The sequence below is a fragment of the Strigops habroptila genome, chromosome 2 (genome assembly GCF_004027225.2).
Source record: "Strigops habroptila isolate Jane chromosome 2, bStrHab1.2.pri, whole genome shotgun sequence".
Taxonomy (NCBI): domain Eukaryota; kingdom Metazoa; phylum Chordata; class Aves; order Psittaciformes; family Psittacidae; genus Strigops; species Strigops habroptila.
The window spans coordinates 116,359,870-116,380,127 of record NC_044278.2 but is presented as its reverse complement, the minus strand read 5'-3'; the positions used below and the strand labels follow the sequence as shown (position 1 = coordinate 116,380,127).

Sequence of the window (20,258 nt, the reverse complement as noted above, 5' to 3'; positions counted from 1 at the left end):
CTGGATGATCTTAAGGTCCTTTCCAACCCTAACTATTCTATGATTCTATGATTCTATGTATTGCAGGTGAGCCTGTTGAACCTCTTCCCTTAAAGCCCTGGTGTTTTGCACTCTTTACTATATGCACCAACCCCCACGGGGATTCCAAGCATGCAGCTCTTTAAGTTTCTAGCATTAAGGGCATGTCTTTCCACTGTCTTGAATATCAAAGCCTGTAAAGATGTTGGAAGCTAGCAGAGACAGAGGGAAGAGAGACTTTGTGAGACAAACTTTCAGAAGATTGCAAGATCTGGTTATGACAAAGGGGCTTTTGTATTAAATTGTCATTGTAGGGCTGCTGAACTTCACACCTGCTTCCTCAGGTCAGGCACGGCTGTAGGGACAGAGGAGCATCGTCTCCCTCGCAGAGCCAAGAGCTGAACCTCAGGCTATTGCATCTTGTGGTGAAGCTTGCTTCCCAAAACAGAGGTTTAATTTACTGTCTACAATTGCCTAATCTGTACTGATCCAATGTATAAATCTCTTACTGGTGCTGGATTGTGGCGCCTTTTCACAGAGCATTAGCAACTACTTCTTTCTTGTGTAATTGGAATGAAAATGTTTAGTGTGCTGAGCCAGAGAAATGGAGCTGCTCTCAAACTAATCCGCATTCTTCATGCAAACACCAGCTATTTCTTGACTCTGTATTCACCAGGAGGGACAGCGTAGGGCTCCATGAGTTAATAAAGTTTCTGTTATTAAATGAGAATTAGTTGTTCTGTAGTGTGATGACTTTTTTCCTACTGTCTTCAGTTTATTCATAAGAGAAAGGACCCTAGATAGGAGTGGGTCAGCTCATGTTATAAGAATGTGTACAAAGTAATCACAGAATGATAGAAATGTTGATTGGAAAGGACCTTTACAAATCACCTCATCCAAATTTCACTGAAAGCAGGAGAAACGAGAGGTAATTTAGCATGCAACTGTACACCTCACTTAGCAGCAGAAATGGTTTGGTTTTTAAGCAGTGCCAGGTGAAATATCTCCTCAACTGAAAAACAGAAGGGAATTTGGGAAGCGTAATGCAGTGTTTAAAACAAGGGAAAGGAAATTAAATGTTCTGGGTGTTATTCCCTTTCTTCCACTGATCCTATAGAAGGTATGGAGAGAGTCAGTCTAGCCCCTTTTGATGAATCTGGGAGGTCTGACAGAGGCTAGTGTGTATATAGGACCTTTTGTCCTTCAGTTTCTCTATTAGTAAAAAAGTTCAGGTAGAGTTTGTGAGACGCTAAGGTCAAGATCCTTGAGATGCTTAGGTACCAGCCCCCTTGACTTCTGATGGCAATTGAGCACCTTCTAAGGATCTGATCATGCGGTAGTTCTCTTCCACCAGTGCTTCCTTTATTCAGCACTATGCCTTATCTCCTTCTTCGCTTTGCTTTTCTTCTCAAATATGCATATCTGCTTTCTTTGCTGTTGCAGGCTCTCACTTAAAATTCACTGTTACACCCCAGGTCAGTGAATGTGGTTGGAGAGAATAAAGTTATCAGGGTGTTTCCAGAGTAAACGGCAGTAAGCATTGGGAAACGTGTCCATACCCTCTCACATATATGTATGTACACACAAACAGGTCACTAAACTCTGCACTTACCTGCTACATTAGCAAAACTCCCACTCTTAAATTCTGAAAAATTGGTGACTCTAGGCCTTGGATGAGATGGTGGGTGGGTGGGAGAAGTGGAATGTCTGTTTAAGGCTGTAAAGTTGCATTTGAAAGTGTCAAATATGTTCGTGGTACAGAGGTCTATTTGCTTTATATAGAAAATGCACGTTGACAGGTCCCTGAATTTTGTTATGCAAAAGTGAGGAGTCAAACAAGACTTTAAATGGTGCAGTAAATAATAACATGATTTGTTGTCAAAAACTCTAATAAGTTAAATCTGCCAATGTTTTTAAAGCATTTCTTTAAGAAGGTTTTAACTCCTTGAATTAAGAGCAACTAAAATTAAAATAAGCCAAGAAAGGGAAAGAGAGCAAATTCTGTTTTGAATTTCCTACATAACTTATTCACCTAGTTTTATGGTGAGAAGCTGATGCAGAGACCCCAAGACCGATAGTGCATATTGTAATGAAATACCTCCAAATTAGTAATTTTGGATTTGGCAGAACTATGGAAAAGACTGATGTAAAGACCAAGGCACTGCACTTAATAAGACATTTATCCTTTGGTGTAGTTTAGCTTCAGAAGTTATGGTTAGAGTTTTTTACTGAGATATATCGCTGCCTTTTTAAAAGGTGCAAGGCCCCAGAAGATTGGCTTCTCTTGCTCTTTCTACAGTGCTTAGAACAGCTTGACAAAACCTTCACAAAGTCTCAAATCAGTATAAAGTGCAACACTAGATGTGGTCCATTGGTATCTGTTGGATTTTAGTTGGATTTAGGACCAGCAAGCTTTGGTACAAAATTTGCTGAAGAAGACTAACATAGTCATACATTAGATGGCTTTTTTGTGTAAAGTCAAGGCATGATGAAGTTATAAATTAGAGTAAACTCAGCATTTCTTTGGTGTTCCTTAGCTCTTATATTTTCTGCATGTGAATAAAAGTTCTGATAATCTTCATTCACCAACTGCAAGGCAAAATTCATTTTTCTGGTGTGACTAATAGGGAATGGTTTATTTTCAACCAAAAATATTACTGTGTACTGCAAAGAATGAGAAAATAATGAAGCTATACCAGGCCAAACAAGAAAGTGCTGGAAACCAGCAAGAGTTGAATAGGTTTTGAACTTGTTACTCTGCAAATGGCGTTTTCTGTGTGTGAAGCTTTGAAAGTGAATTTAATTTGTCCCATTTATAATAATATTCTTGAGCCTACAGTGTGCAAGCAAAATATTTCTGTCTGACACATGCCTATATAATGATGTTTGAAGTTTCAGTGCCATTCTCAAAAGAGAAAGATCCTTCTCCTTTGATAGGCAACTATCATATGTATGGGTTAGCAGGTGAGATCCCAAAAGAAGAGTAAAACACTTGCGTAGTGTTATCACTAAACACTTAAAGCCATAAATATGAACAGAGACAGCCAAGGACTTGACAGGTTTGTGGTTGGAAACAGTCTTCAGGTGGTGGTGCCCTTCTAGCTGTGTTTGCTACCAACTACAGCTGGTTTCATCACTTCTTTGGCTGTAGACAACCTATTGGCCTTGCCTGCAGAGTTGATACAAGCAACTATTTAGCAGCTTGCCACTGAGCTCTAGCTTGAACCCTGAGAAGAGTGCAGACTGCTTAGAGACACATTGACTTGCTGCTATTCCCTGTTCCCAAATGCACCGTTGTGCTCAGCTGCTGTCTGCAAAGATCAGTTTCAGGTGCAATCCCACAACAGAAAGCACATTTTAGAACACATGCACCTTGAAAAACTGACAAGTGAAAAAGGCTCTCAATATTTTAAGGAGCTCTGTAACTCTCACTGTAGATTTTTGGTCTGAAGAGCTGCCGTTTAAAAAATGCTTTATTAAGTGTATTGAGAACTTCCAGTCACTAGCTTTAGAGCAAAATCTGATTGACCTGCTTGATATTTGTGCTGGGAATGCCTCGGGAATAGGGCTGTCCATCGCTTTGTCCCTGGTGTTGAACTAAGGAAAGACAAGAAAGTTTGTCCTATGGGTCTTGGTGACCGTTCCTTGTTGTTTCTTGCCTATCCTGTCAGTGCAGGTGGGTATTGGAGAGCTCTGTTTAGTCTACCCAGCTCTTTCAATCCACAAGTCCTGGTCTTTTGAGACTTTAGGATCAAAACCAAAACCCAAGGTTTTTTACCTTCACTTACTGAGAGAGGGTTTGACTTACCTAGAAACAAGATACCTCTACTGTTCTCAAACTCCTCAGAAAGTTTCATATGAGTAGAGATAGGGAGGTCTTCAGTGGGCATTGCATGGAGCAAGAAATATAAAACTGGGGAAATATTTCTGGAGAAGTATGGATTAACCTTCTCTTGTTTTCAGTTGAGATTTATGTTGGATTCCAAAGTTTGATATAATCTTCTCAATGAGGAGCTTAAGGCCTGGGGTTTCTTCCTGGAATTTCTTCTGGGTGTTTTTTTTTTGTATTTGAAAATCCAAACATAGATAACAATAATGAAATTAGGAAACACCTGGTGTAGCCCTGGTACATGGGTGTTTTGTTTGGCTTTGTTTGGTTTTCTTGGCTTGAGGAACTGTACATCTTTTATCTTATAAAAAGAAAGGAAAAACATTGACAACAGCTCTAATTCGTTCTCTGCTGTTCCACTTTGTAGAGGTGCAGAGTTCTGTTTTCAAAATAAACAGGTCCTCTTCTCTAGAAAGCTTTGAAATGTATTTGAAAATCCAGCAAATCAGTGGCATTCTCCTGTATTCATCCGATGATGGAGTAGTAACCTGTCGTCCCATACATCCACTTGATTTTTAAGGGCTTCAATTGGATACTCAAAAGCTGTAGAGCCATTGATTGTCATTCGACTTACTGTGAGTGAAATCATATTTGTTTTTATTGTATCCTTCAAGCTGACTGAGCTAAGCAGTGATGTGTGGCTATTTACTCTTTTCCGTATAAACTGTTAACCCTTGACTCACAGAGAGATTAAAGCTTTGATTTTTTCTATTCCTGGCCCTGTCACAGACTTCTGTGGCTTCAGTGTATGACCTGTTACTATATATACATGCCAAGTATTGTATTATTTAATGCTACTATCTAGTCCTATTTTCAGCACCATGATTGATGCTTGCAGGCAATTCAGTTTTATGCTGATTTCACCAAAAGCAGTAGCAGTGTTGCCATTGTGTGGGCACCCAGCTGGGGTTGCATTAAACAGGCAATCTACTGCAAAAATATTCTTACAGTCCAGTTAGTGACAGAGGTGGGAACAAAGCAAACACAGGGCTAAATGAGGAGTTCCAAACAGCACCTTTTTTTCCTCCAAGTTTCTAGGCTTAAGCGTCTCCACTACTAAAAATATTGCTGGTTATCCCTTTAAGAGGAAAATGTTAATATACAGGATCTAATTACCTCTGTCTAAGCTGATACGCCTACAGCACCTTTTACATAACCCAAACACTTGAGTTCCAATTATACAATTATATTTTAACGTGTATTAACTGCTATTCCTTTAGGGAGGAGACTTTCACTGAATATTTTAACTAAACGTCTTCCTAAATACAGACCTATATGGTAGAGTCTCATTTCATTACAGTGCCAAAGACTCGTTTTCTCTCAGTTCCTTTCCCCTTCAATACACCAGCTGGCTCTTCAGAAAGCACATTTTCCATGCCTGCAGCACTGACAGCAGTATCTGTACATGTATATCAACTGCTGGCTATGAAGCTTATATTCCTGGGGTAGTGGCACTGTTACTGCAATTAGATCAATAATCCTGGCACAGTGAGAGTATCCTCCGTTTTGCACACAACCTATAACAAGGTCTCAGTCTCCAGAGCAAGCAATGTGTTCAAACAAGGAAGAAAGCCCGCCGCCTTCTTCAGTACTACGTCTTGCTCTAGAGACTCATAGCACAAAAGATTGAGTTTCCCTTTCCTGAAAAGACAGATTACTCCAATGACCATTCTTCTTTTCCAGTATCTTCATGCCACTTCTGTAAGACACAAAAGCCCTCAAATGGAGGGAAGACTTGTTAAGGAAGGCTATTTGCTGTATACTTTTAATTATTAACATCAATGAGGTTTGCAGGTCACCCCCTCTGAAAACCCAGAGCCTAAGTTTAGCATGAAGAGCCTGAGTGTATTCCTACACTCAAAGCTATCTCAAGTTTTCCGAACATCCAGGCAAAGCTGGGACTTGTCCTGAAAGAGCATAGGAGAAGAAAAAGGATGAACGAAGAAAGAATGAGTGGGGGTCAACCCTGGTGAGCAAGGCTGGGGACTGCTTGTGCTCCCCATGGTGGATTACATGGGGGGGGGGGCAATGGCTGCTGGTGGTGGGGAGAAATCAAGTCGCAGAAGTGTTCTGCTTCTTCCCATCCTTTAGCATCAGCTTATGCCAAAAGCTGGCACAGTCTATGGAACAATCGCACAGCTTGTGCTAAGTTCATTGCTGCCATGGAGGTTATGTTACCAGCAGCTGAACCACCTGGTTTAACACTGACGCAGCTATTTCTATACTATCCTGTAGTCATTCCTGCACTGTATTCCCTGCTGAGAAAAACAAGTTTTGGAAATGTTGAATAAAGTTGTGGCATTGGGCTGTACAATTCCTGAATAAAGAAGAGCACTTTTAATTACAAACCTAAATTATTAAAACATTGGACTTGTTTTATTTTAATTATACAAACCCAGAAAATCTGGAGGTAACGTTCCCATGGCAACCTTAGCTCCGTCTCCTGTGTGCAGTGGATGTATGTGTGTGTTTGTGTAAAATAGGATCATTCATTATCATGGTCAGAGTGATTTAGGACTTGCTGATCAGGAAGACATTAATCAGACCAGAAATCTCATCTTTAAAAGTGATTTATTTTTGCTACTTCTCTAGCCAAGTGTTGCAACGTCAAGGAGATTGTGAATTTCTGTCCAGTCTGATAAGTATTCATGCTAAAACATAATGCCTGAACAATCCATATCTTGTCATAAATCTGATCTATCATTTTTCAAACTTAGCTGCAATTGTGACAGGCACCCTGCAGTCATGAATCTCAAGAGCTACCAAGATGAAATTGTCAAGCATTTTTTCAGTGAACTCACTAATATCAAACATATGATTACACACTCCACTTTGATGCTAGCACTTAATATTGCAGAGCTAATTTCACCCATAAGGCATATTTTTAAAGGGTTAGGTATCATTCACCTATCCATCAGGGATTATGGAGGATGCAGCAGTCTGGTGACATGGCAAAAGTGTCTCCAGTCCTCCTGTATCACCCAAAGGAATGTTTCCAGCAGACATTCCCATGAGACTTAATCTCTTAATCTCTTCCTTAATCTCTTCATGTCCATCTCCCATCTTGCCCATGTTCAGTTTTTTCAACACCTCCCCCCCCCCCATTATACTCTAGTGAAATGTGTCTAGATGGCGAAAGCATTAAAGGGTATTATTAATTTTTATTACCGCCATGAGATTCAGTGAATGGCATGTTCGTGGTAGTGAGCTTTACAAGTATTATATAAAGTACTTTTCCAAACTACAGCTTCTCTTTTTTTTTTCTGTGGTTGTCCTGTAACTCTATTTTCAGTGACATAATTCTTCAGGATAGTGGCTCAGAAAAAGGATTAATACTTTAAAGGAAGAACTGTGTGTGTATAATTTTTTGTATACAAATAAATACACATCCCTTCATCTACTGAGTATAATCATATTATTGTTGAGCTGTTGTATAGAGTCAAAAGAGAGAACATTATATATACATAACATAAGCATAATTTATGTATAAATATATTCTGAGCGGATTCACAGAGTAATATGAAGATTTTCAGGCTTCTAAAATTCCAAAGATATAAACCTAAAGACAGGAGAAGTAAGAGTGCACTGTATTTAAGAGCTGTGAGTATATACAACGGATATGAGCATTAACTCACTGAGAACTCATCTAAAGAGAATTGAGAAATATTAAGAAAGAAACTTCAGAAAAACTATTCCGTTGTCATTAGGGGGATTAAATGTTAGAACAATTAAATTTGGGAATGTCTTTAAACACTGAATCTCCTATAGACTTAGGAAAGCTGGACCAACTGAGGTAGAGCAATTATTTCTGTTCTTTAAACGCACATTGTTTTCCTGTGAGTCATGAGGTCAATGTCTAATACTTCACATCCTGCTAAAATTAAACAGCATAAAGATTTCCTGCCAACATATTTCTGAATTAGTAGATTTTATTTATTTGGATCTAGCACAAAAGCTAAAATGTATGTTTATGCCCCTGAAGAAAATACAGCACAGTTGTACTCCCCAAATGTCTTTCAACATAATTACTCCTTTTTTGTTTGTAGTAGCATTTGCTGTATTTTATTATAAAGACAAGTTTGAAACTAAACTTTAAAATCAGGTAGGACATATTAGAAAGAAAGCCTCATGACAGACTTCTTTTAAATTAGTCCTCTCTAAAATAACCAGTGAATGCTTCTGTCTTCATGCCAGTAAGACACAGTCTCTGGGTCATGAGAGGTGACATCACATTTCTTTGGTTATTCCCAGCTAGCTGAAACCAGGCATGATCTAAAGGAGACCTCTTGCAAGTGCTGTCGGAACTAAAGGATTACTGAGCACAATTCATAGAAGGAGTTAAAAGGAATAGAGAAAAATACACAGAGAAGGAGAGTGAAACACTTCAAAGCCAGCCTCACCAGAGCTGAAATTCTCCAGGAAGGTGGAGGAAAATGAAAGCAACACCAGTCTAGTTTTGCAAGCAGTGAATGCCAACAAAGGGCAGCTTCTTTTCTTACAATAGCTGGTTTGAAATCCTTGATAGTTTTTGTTGCCTCAGCCAAAAAGACTATAAAACTGAAGTAAAGAGGGATGAGGAATGCCCTCTACCCCATAAGCATGAAATATGTATGAGTAGTGGGTTTAATCAGAGATACAAAAGGTTGAGGAAACTCTCAATGGCTCCAGAACGAACCATTTGGCATTTCTAGAGGGCTGATTCTCTGAAGAGAGATCATGTTGATTACATGTATATTTAGACTGAATCAAAGAATCACAGAATTGTTAGAGTTGAAGGGACCTCTGGAGATCATCTACTCCAAACCCCAAAAGAGACAAAAGTGTAGTTTCCTGTGCACTCCACGCAGCTGATCCTTGGTGTACACCATGAATACATCCTGACTCTGTATTCTGTATTACATACACCCTGTGTTTGTTTTCTCCGAGTTATTCAGCTGGAGCTCTTCCAAGAGCATATCAAGCCTGCTTAGCTGTCCTGTTGCAGAAAATAGTGGAGGAGGGATTGAGCATGGCCAAGTCACATCACCACCCAGATCTTGTGATTGGGAGGGTAAGAAACCTCAGGAATGTCACCAAGAATTCCAAGAAAAGATGTGAGAATTTGGTAAACAAAAGAAGGGTCTGAATCCATATCTGACTCAAGATAATGGGTGGAAAATTGTACCCTGATTGAGAACCTCAACACTGTAAAAGAAATGAGCTGAGTGTACAGCATCACAACTCTGACTGCAGCAAAAAGCATGTGGAGTTCCAGAAGCAGAGTTCGTTAACAGAAGCCAACCCAGTGGGTGTCACAGAAGGAAAGATGTGAGAAGGGGGATGGATTATATCACTTTGCAAAAGTTGGAGAGAGCCAACAATGTGTTTTGTTCATATTCTCATAGGAGAAATAAGCAGCATTAGGAGATAAACACACAATTGAATTGAAAGTAAATGGGATGTTTAGGAAGTTGGACATGGCACACATACCATTACGTTGCCAGAAACAGTTGCTTTCATTGCTAGGAAAGTACAGGCTTGTATACTGGATAGTAAATTTACTATTGATAATAAAAATGGTAAGTGTTGCACCTCTTGCCGTTAAAGCATAGCCACATCAGTGTGCAAAAAATAAAGAGGGAGAGAGGTTTTGGAAGAACAAAGTTCTCTTTGGAGACCCCACATTAAAGAAGTATTGAACTAACTGGATGGATGATCAGCACACTGGAAGACACTCATCTTGCAATGGTAGTAAGGAAAGCATACTTTTACTAGCAGAAAATATGGGGGCTCTTTTTTCCTTCTCAGGAAGCTGTATTCCTTAAAATGAAGGAAGCAAAGCAGAGGTTGAAAAATATTCTCCAGGAGTAATAAACCTGCTAAACCACAGACATTTAGTAGCCTTGTAAAAGTTACATGGTGTCTGAGATGAGTCACAGATATGTCTGTGGTAGATATGTCATCACACCTATAGGAAACCTGTGCCTTTCTCCAGTGACAGCTGATGGGCAGACATTTCTCTGGTACTAAAATATCATAAACACCATCTCAGCTGGTAAGCATGGTTATAGCCTCCAGAGGAATCAAAAGAGATGATGAACACCAACCAATCTCCAATTCATGCATTTGGGTAAATATGCCTTATCCTAAGCACAGTTATTTGATTCAGTAAGAAAAAAAAAAAAAAGAAAGGAATGATGTTTCAGTGAAAATTTGTGCCAGGTGTTTTTATGAGCTTGATTCATCAGCAGATACCTTAGAAAAACAGTACATTTATGCTTTTTCCAACCCTGGAAGTTACTCTTTCCTTATATTGCTGTTTGAGTTGTGCTGACAACTCAAATCTTTCACTGAGAAGCACATCTGTGATATCCTCACAATGAGTAGGACCTAGAAAAGTTAGAAAGCCATGAGCAGATGCTCTCTGCAAAAAATAAAAGTGGACCACTGCATCAAAGCTGAACTGATTTCTGGTTTGCTTTTTGGGAGTATTGGTAGATCATGATATTGTTCCGTGTTGACACTTCTATCCTCAACACGCATGGTTTCTTTGAGGGGAGAGCAACACAGCAATGTTAATGTTTTAATCTTACTATAGAGTTTGGGAAGCTGAGAGAATTGGAGGATCTTATTTCATTTATGATCTTCATTAGTGAAATACTAAGTTTCTTTCAAGCCCCATATTCCACTCTGTGAAGCCTGGAAATAGCTTTGGCATTATAAATGGTAAAAACAGAACATTTTGCTCTAATACAGAAGAAGAATACTTAAGATTGTGAGTGCAAGTATGTTACGCCACTGTTCCTGAGAAATCAATCTAAGCTAATATTGACCACAAATCAATTGCCAAAAAGGCTTGGGAAATTCCCATTTTTCCACAGATAAACAACTTTTTTTGTTGTTATGAAAATGTAGGATTCATGAACTGAATATAAACCTGTAAGAGAGCTGCTGGTTGTAGACAAAGTTCCTCATGCATTTGACAAAGGTTTAGTAGAAAAAATTGTCCCAAGCCTAAATTTGTTTCCAAATAACTGGAATTTAATAACCAGTCTGGTCTCAGAGGAGATGTACACAGAGGCTGCCAGAGCAGATTCAAGGTAAGACCCTGGAAAATGACTACATTTGGCAGTGACATGTATTTAACCCTTATTACCAATTTGGGGGAGAACACCTGAGCACGTAGGAGCTGGGCATTAGAAAGATGATCTCTAAAATGTTGCAGAAAAAATACATTAAAATTAAGGTCATTTAGAGCGAACAACTCACAAGAGAAGGTGCAAAACATATTGAACTGGCTGCAGATGGAAAGCAGTATTGCTGATCTGAAGTCTTGCAGGATTTGCAAGCCTACATATTGCAAAACAGTCTCAAATTGGTTGTTAGAAAAGAGTGGCTTCCTGAAATAAAAGGCCTTTATTTTTTTACATCTATGGGGAGGGAGGGGGAGGAAGCCTGCAAACCTATGTATTTTTGCTTGACGATTAGCCTTACTTTATCAGAAGATGCTCCTATGAAAGAGGATATCATGCACATCAAATCCATTTTTGCTGTAGACAGTACAACTGGCTGAGTAATATCTGAGAATAGACCGCAGTTTACTGAGCATGTGTTTAAGTACTTTTCACTAAACGTTAGGCTTAATCATGTAATCTCTTATTGCCATAATTCCCTGTCTAAACGGCTGGTGAAAATAATGTAAAAACCTCCTTAAAACCACTACTGCAAAATCAGTCAGACTGTGATCCATATTCAGCACTTTCCGACTCCAGGATGACTCCATTGAAGTGAAGTTGACATCACTGATAAATCTGACAAATAGAAACCTAACAACAAGTATATTTGCATTGCTAGAAACCACCCCTAAAGTCATCAGAGACTTGCAAATGGAAAGAGACATGGCAAAGTAATTGATACAATTTGTAGTCTTGAATACTCCTACTTCAGGTAGTGGTATTGTACACCTCTGACAGGAGAAAGCATCTGTGTCTACACTGCTGAAGGTGTCTTTGCACATTCTAGCTCATGTCCACACTACTTAAGTCTGGCCCTTTCTAGAGCATTTTTGGCCTGGAAAGAGCTAGCTGGTGTGACCCAAGACAGCCTCTTTTTCTACAGCAGCAATGAAAAGTAGTAGGTTAGTAGCAGAGAAAGCATATACTTGGTAACCTACATGAAGGTCTGACATCTCTGGTCTTACCTGATACAGCTCTTTCACTTGGTTCTCACTTTTTTCACTTGTTTCCCTACTAATCCCTTTCCCTCCAGCTCATCCAAGATATTATTAAGCAGATTCTGCTATTATATCTAACTAGCCAGAATCATCTTTGATGCACCTACGCAGGCATATTAAAGTGTAGGTCGACACTGAACTCGAGACGTATTTGGACCCAGTGATGCTCTTTTCCACACAAACCTTTTGTTTTTACTGAAGCAATTGGCTTAACAGAAGGCAACAGCAATGATTTTTTCCTGAGTTTAAATCCCAATGTAGCTTTCTTTTCTCTGTCACTTGTACTCGTTTGGTTTTTTTTTTTTGGAACCGTTGTTTGTCTGTGCCTCTGTGCATTACTGCATGGCTTTATAAATTCCAGTTTTATTCATGTCACAAATATTTGTGTCAGTCAAATATAATGATACATGGTATAACAAGTGTAGAAACTTTAACTTAGTCATATCCACTTGGCAAAGCCATTTTCTGGTGGTTTTAAGTACAAACAGAAAAGTTGCTGCCTGTTTTCCTGTGCCTTTTGGGACTTTACTTCAAACCAACGGGGCATGAGACATGGAGGCAGTCATATTCTGACAGCAGAAATCCTAGATGCATTACACCATCCCAATTCCCACATCCAGATCAAGAATTAGAAAGGGAGGCAATTCATAACATGGTTATTGAGTAAAACATATGCACAAACTGAGGCATTGTGTACATTAGCGTAATTATCCACTGCAGACAATGGATATGCTGGTGCTGAATGTGATTAACCTGCAAGCACAGCCAAGAACTATTCTTGCCTCAGAAAGCCCATGTGAAACCTGCCTGCTTGTGAAACTGTGTTCAGTACTGCTTTAATTGCACCCATTGCTGACACACATTGTCAATAACAAGCATTTTTGCTGCTGTAGACAAGGGTAAAATGTAAGGATGTTGCAGTGAGCCAAAGCTTGAAAGCCTTCACTTCGCTTGTATGCACAGGATTTAAACTACTGGGGAAACTTTATGTCTCTGGCTGTTTATTATTGCATACAACGTGTTCTTGGAAGCCACTCCACATTGAACAGCAGTTAAACCCATCTGCTGCTCCTGAATTTTCATTTCATTCACAAGCCTGTTTTAAAAGTATTTTTGGACTTATCACCAATGTGCTATCAACTCTTTATTATTCTGTTGTAAGCTGGTAAGAAGAATGATTCAAATTTTTAAAAGGAAATTGTAGCCTCCTATATATTCTGGAGCTTTTCATTGAAACTTGCCTTCCCCTCATTGTCTGATGTAACTGAAATTTTTAGTTTAAAAGCAATTATTTGCCACAAAATTTCATCACCTCATGCTAAACGCCAATTTTAGTGACTAGTAATTGCATACGTGTAAATTCTGTAGAACTCATCTAGTAATTACATCATTGGCATAAGGAACAAACTTGAACTTAGCATTGCGATCACAGATACTGTTTGGTACATGGAAGTTCCTGTAAGTGCAACAATTTTTTCACTGCTTTATTTAAAAACACTATTGCAATTTTCTTTACACACCTCTTCTCCCTGTGTTCATGTTTTATTACTGTTACTTGGCATAGCAGTACTTCAATGCCCTCTACATAAGATTAACAGGAACTTTGCAGTTCCTTGAGATTTTCATGAGATCCTCTTCACCCTGTGAAGACTTCTTTTAAACAGAAACCTTTATTTTCCTCAGTTTTCTTTGTGTGGCTGACTTGTATGATACTGTATGATGTTCTTGTCTGAAGGTAATTTTTGTTGGACCAAGGGACTTCCCAGTATTTAATATCTGCTATTTTTTTTCCGAGGGCACTAAATTGATCTTTCCTTAATACACAGATTATCAAGGCTTTCCATATTATATGTGTATTTAAACCCTTCTAAAAGTGCAATACTTAGACACCAGAACTTGTTTGTCTCTAGGTCTTGTGTAAAACTTAGACTAGATTTTTAAAAGTGAGTACTCCCAAGACATCACAACTGTGATGGTAGTTCATAACATTTAATGTAGATTGAAACTTATTTCATTTTAATTTTTATTTAATTAAGAAGCAGGAGATTTTGATTTTCTATGCAATAAACTGCCCAAATATGTATTTATACTCAGTTATAACTAGTATCACTGCCAATGTCTCTTAACAAATAGAAGACCTCCTTAAAAAAGAGAAGACTCTGGGGTGAGATTCAGTGGTCTAAGATAGGCATCTAGTGCTATTTTAGATGTCCTGCAAGATCTGAGATGTGCATGTGGGTGTCAGAAATGACAGAAGGAAATCCATACCCTTCTGAAGCGGCAGCTGGTGACAATGTGATACCTTAGTGCAACTAATGACACAAGACAGCTTTATTTGGGAAACTCAATCACATTCAGGGTTGTCACATTAGTAACATACAATATGATGCCTAGGAAGAATGCTGTTTACAAATCTACCTCATTTGCATTTGAGTAGAGTTTATTCAAAAGCCTGGTTTTACAAAGAGGATTACATTTCTGCATTGTATATCCACTTAGTGCCATTCATAAAATCTTACTTTGACAACCAGTATATGTATATTTATATATTTAATTAGCAGAAAGGAATGTGCCTTTTCTGTTAGCTGTCTATTAATCATCTGGTTCCCAATTAAAATTGCTGAAATTACTAAGGAATAAATTTCTCATGTATGAAAGCTATGGAGTCATAGCACGTAGGACTCTAAAGGATTTGTTTCAATTCTTCAGCACCATAGCAGTTTCACTGGATTCTGATCTCAATGGAGACAACTGATCACTGTCCCCATTTAATTTCCTGTTTTCACTCTTTCCTACGTTGTGATTTCTGAATCTTTCATCACTCTTCTTCCTCTCTTGCAGATTTCCTTTCACTTTTTCAGTACCTATATTAAAACACTGTGCCCCAAAATGATACAGTTCTGTGGGTATCTCATCATCAATGATTACATCACAATAGTTATAACCCATGTCCTTATACACAGAAATCATTCATATTTTGAAAGAAGGCCAGCTTGCAACAGTTCCTCACTCCTGGCTCCTCCTTGGTGAATGATCTTCACATTCCTTACTCTGTATTTTTGTATTCGATGTTTCTCTGTCAGAGCAGTGCTTACTGCTCTGTAAGCATTTCTTCTATCTGTGTTTATGAACCTACACATTTCTTTTCAAAATTCTCCAGAACCAAATCCACAAACTAAACTACATATACACAGAAGCTTGCTGTGGTCAAAATGCATCAGCCCTGGTGGACTTGTCCATTACATGCCTCCCAATTAGCTTGGTCCTGGTGTATGGGAATCCATGCCTACTTATTACACTGTAAAAGAAGTTAATCTAGATTTTGTGGTGTTAAAAATCCTGTCTGTGTGAGCTTGACTGAATATTCAGACCTCAATTCATTCCAATTCACTGAGGTAGGAATGGATCCTCCAAAGAATGACTCAGTGCATTTAAGCCCTGAACCATTCTCATGAATTTCCCATGTCTCAAAGCTCTCATAGCTCCTAGCTAACACATCTAAATGCCTGAAGTTTGACAGCATCAGTATAAACCTCGGTTTTCAAGAATACTGTTGTATGACAGCAGTAATCCATTTAAGTAGAGCTAGAAGTCCCTTTTCCTTAGACTATACTTAAAACTAAAAAATGTTATACCCTGATTTTTTGACAATTATTAGTAGCCATTCTTTATACCACCAGTGTTTCAAGACTTCCCTGAATCACTTGTTAGCCTAGTGGTTTTATTCTTGCTGTTAAAAAAAACCAGACTTAATCTTGCAGATGAGAGTTAAAATTTGTTGGGGTTTTTTGCTCTTCTTGTTTTTAAAAAGTTGTATTCTTTAGTAATATAGAAACAAAAGGTCTCCTAAGTAATATGCTACAAGGTGGGGGTCAGGATTACAGAAGCATCATAATGAATATGGCTTTTGTAAAAATGCTTTTCAGTACCTTAGGTATTAAACATTCTGTAAAAAAAAAGCTACCAGATGCATAAGTACAGACATGGCAGTTTTGCTGTTAACAAAAACTGCAAGCCTTGCGACATAAGTCTCCCTTTTGCTGACAGGGCTCTTCCATATTGTTGCTGTTTGTTAAGAACTCATGTGTTTTGTACAGCAGCATTGACTAATGCCTAGGTGGGAGCCTGAATTCATTGCGCATTTTGCATTTCACAAAAAATAAATCATGTTCATTAAAAGCAAATGTATAGTCTCCTGCTGTTAAAACTTCACAAATTCATAGTGATAATTAGAGAGGGTTTTAAAATTTAGAAGCAACAGGGTTATTTCTAATTTTAGCTAGAAAGAGGTGGACTGTCAAGAGAATATTTATTTATTCCTTATAGCCTTTTTGCTTGATTTGCTAATAATTAGTATTAGTATTGAAACTGGTAGAAGCTGCAAACTAAAAATAAACTGAAATACAGTAATAGTGTTAATTCTTGTAAAATATATATCCCTTGCTTTTTCTTCCTTGAAGGATAAATAGCTATTCAATAGATACTTATAATCAATAATATGCACTCACATTTTTAATATTATATGATATAATGCCACTTCATTTCTGTTAAAAAGCCTCTGGGCAATTCAGCATGTATTAACACCAATTTACAGCTTGAAGGGAATAGATGGCATGCTAGATTATTTCCTAAAGCAGTTATAGCAAAAATGAGCTCCTAGCCCCAACAAAACAACCTGGGAAGCAAACCACACAACTAAGCACCATATGCAAACACAATGAAAAATCTGAGTTTGGAACGTATCCTGAGTAGATGTCTCTATGTACTTCCAGAAAGGCCAAGAGGAAGAAAATCCCACAGGTAGAGGCCTTCAGCTGGGACCCTTTCCTGAAATGGAATGGACTAATGCACAGGTGAGAGTAGTGAATTTAGCTGTCAGAAATAAGTGAGGAAAGGAAATAGTTGCTGGATTGATGCTTCATAGTTTTGTAATTTTTTTCCTCACCAATGCTTCCCTGGACCCCAAAGTGCCTGTTTCAAGTTAAAAAAGTATTTGTGTGAATGCTTCAATAATTGCCAAGATGCTGTTAAATATAAAAAGCCTCAGCTACATACTGATCAAACTGAAAACAATTTGAGTTATTAGGAAAACAATTTGGCATCATGTGACTTTTGAGGAAGTCCACCTTGCCATGGTAGTCAATGGAGAGACTTCCTGAGTGCAGTTTTTCCAACCTGTTTTGGATGTCTCCTATAGATGAAGGTGGATTTTGCCCTGAAAATAATTGTATCTCTCCATTGTCTAGACATTCTTAATGATCAAATAATTTAGATGTAAATGTCTAGAGTTTCGATATCTCATGTGGTTAGGAAAATTTCATTGTTATGCTTTCGAAATTTCTTTTTATTGTCTGTTGGCCTTGTAGAGATGCAATCAGTCTCTGAGGTGTAACAGGCAGGACCAGTCTGGGATACAGGACAGGAAGACTAGGTCTATTTATGTTGAATAGCGCTGCTATCATGGACCTGAAGAGCCTGACAGATAAGAGCGTTGTTGAAGCTGTTTGTTTGATTGTTGTTTTTTACTCAGAGAACTTTTTCAATACAGGAGTTGTCATTGAAACTAGTAGTACAAAAAAACCCCGAACCAAACCAAAGTGCCAGTGACTCTATTGCACCAGGATACTAACCTCCATAAACTTCTTTTATCAAAATGTTGTTTAGTTTATGTTGCATTTGTGTTCTCAGTTTTCAGTGTATGACCTCCTGCCATTATGATGATAGATGTGTGAGAAATTTGATATCTTGGTTGTTTGCCAGCTGAGTCCTTTGCAATCTCAGGAGGAAAAGAATGCAGTTTAAGATAGCAAGATAATGCACACTAATGGGATATTTCTGGTAAAAGTAGTCTAAAGTGATATATTGTTCATGTCCAAATTGATATCGTTTGATTTCAGAGTTAACAAGACACTGGGATAAATAGGGCAGATGGAGATTCTGAGTAACCCTTGCACAGCTTTCTGCCAGCTGAACATCCGTTTATAATGACTATGGATGTCTAGGTTATTTTCCTAAATATAAGGGCCGAAAATATGTGACACTTAAGGTAGTAACCTAGGATGAATTCAGTGACAAGTATAATGGAAAAGAACTCTTACAGTATGTATCTGGACACTCAAATTCTGCCTCCTAAGACTCTGAGTAAGGTTTAGTAAAGCTTATTTCTTGGTTTATTCTGGATGCACATAACTAATTTTTGCTGCTTTTTTTGTAACACCAAAAAGAAGAAATGAAGCTAGTCAATCACTGTCACAATTAATCATGTCTTTTATCCATGCAAAGACGAATAAAAACGCTGAAACCTCTTCACTACTGAGTGGCACACAGTAGGAGGGAAGTGCTGTTTGCTCCTTAACAAGCCCATATGGTGGTAGGAGATCCAGTGTCCCTACTATGCAAACAGCACTGAATCTTTAAAGCATGTTAAACAACATCTGCCACTGATAAAATAAGTAAAGCAGAAGGCTCATTACTTGATAACTTTCACCTTAGAGCCTTAGAAAGGAGGCTGAAAAGATCTGTTGCAATATTTTTTTAAGTTCTAGAGAGGTGGAGTGTGAGTATCAAGCTATTATTCTTACCTTTGTTTTTCAAATAATGCTGCACAGCATGTTAACTGTATGTCAGCCCTGGAAAAAATATCGGGAAGATTAATGAGGATTTACCTAAGAAAGTAAGCAGAAGAATAAATTCATGGTAGGAATAAATTCATAATAGTCAGCATAGTTCTAAAACAAAGCAATTATGTTAGATAAACTTCAGTTCAGAATGTGAATTTGCTTGATAAGTGGTCCTGTGTTGTTTAGGCTTTTGTAAGGCACTGATTTAATTTTACTTTGTATCTAGTATAAATAAATAACAGTATAATTTATCAAGATAATATTCCTTAGGGACCGACTTAAGTACTAGTCAATGAGAAATAACCCTTACATAGAATTTTTGAAGGATAGTCTTCCACAATTTAGAATTGGATGTGGACAACATATTTTAATACTTTCACAAATAATTTGGAAGTCAGCAGAGATTCCTGGATGGTAAAATTTGCAGATGATGCAAATATTGAAAAAGTAGGAAAAAAGAGGACACAGTAGTTGGACAGATCAATCCAGTTATAGTCTAGCCTGGTAAACAGAGGCCACTCAAACAATATTATTATTACCTAGTAGAGAAGTATTACACAGCCAGACAGAAGCAGTGCCAGCCATGCATACACAGAGGGGACCCCCACAGTGGAAATAAGCGACCCTAAGAATGTTCCAGAGGAAAGAATAGACAACTCAGCAGGGCTTGTACTGTGAACTTTGAATGTTAAAGAAAAAGACTAAAAGTTAAGCATAAGGAGGTGGTTTCGTTTGTATGTGCAGTGAGATTAAGGCAATATTGTACCAGGTTTGGGATTCTATGCTTTTAAAATGTATTAAATATATATCAAGAGAGAGAAAAGAGACTAGAGTGGAAAAAAAATTCTTCCATAGAGAGATACAACTTAATGATAGTGTATTCCTTTGGGGAGACTGGAAATAAGAGGATTCTTCAGAGGAGCAGAGAAAAGCAGAATAGGTACCTATGAGGGTGAAAGCAAACAAATGCTGGGCAGGCATTTTTAATGGTGAGAATATAGGACAAATTATCAAGGGCAGTGGTAGATCTCAATCTTGTTATGTTTTCCAGATTAGATGCTTTTCTGAAATAGATAGTACACTTTAGCTTAAGACAAGTTCTTGTTGTCAGTGTTAATGCGTTGCAGTACATTAGGCTAACCTTAATGATCTAATGATACTTTCTACCTGAAACCCTGAATCTTTTAGGTGCCTGTTCCCTGCTCCAGCAGAATCAGCAAAAACTGCTTCAGCACAGGAATGTGGAATTAGACGATATGGTTGAGGGAGATTCAACTCATATAAGTAATGCAGTTTATCACCTTCTTCCCCAGCCACTAGCTCAAACGAAGAAATGTGGAGCTGTATTACTTGGTATAATGAGAGCATTTACTTCCTTTTTACTTCCTTCCTATGGACGAATGGAAGCTAGCACTGCTTTTCTCATTTTATGTTTTCCTTAGCCTGAGATTTGCAGCTTGCATTTTAATGCAATTATGAATCAATCAGACTCTGTGCAGAAGCTAGAAGGCATGCTACA

At 38.1% G+C, this 20,258-nt stretch overlaps 1 protein-coding gene across 27 annotated transcripts in view; it reads left to right on the top strand.

Annotated features, from left to right (window-relative positions):
- DLG2 (discs large MAGUK scaffold protein 2) overlaps nucleotides 1–20,258 on the top strand; it is a 997,741-nt gene that overhangs the window by 378,518 nt on the left and 598,965 nt on the right. For 14 of the 27 annotated variants that reach the window (XM_030474424.1, XM_032919710.1, XM_030474407.1 and 11 more), the window contains one exon: nucleotides 16,892–16,972. The exons of the other annotated variants lie outside the window; for them this stretch is intronic. In XM_030474424.1, the coding sequence (XP_030330284.1) occupies nucleotides 16,892–16,972 (81 nt within the window). The remainder of the gene's footprint in view (nucleotides 1–16,891; nucleotides 16,973–20,258) is intronic. 27 annotated transcript variants of the gene reach the window in all.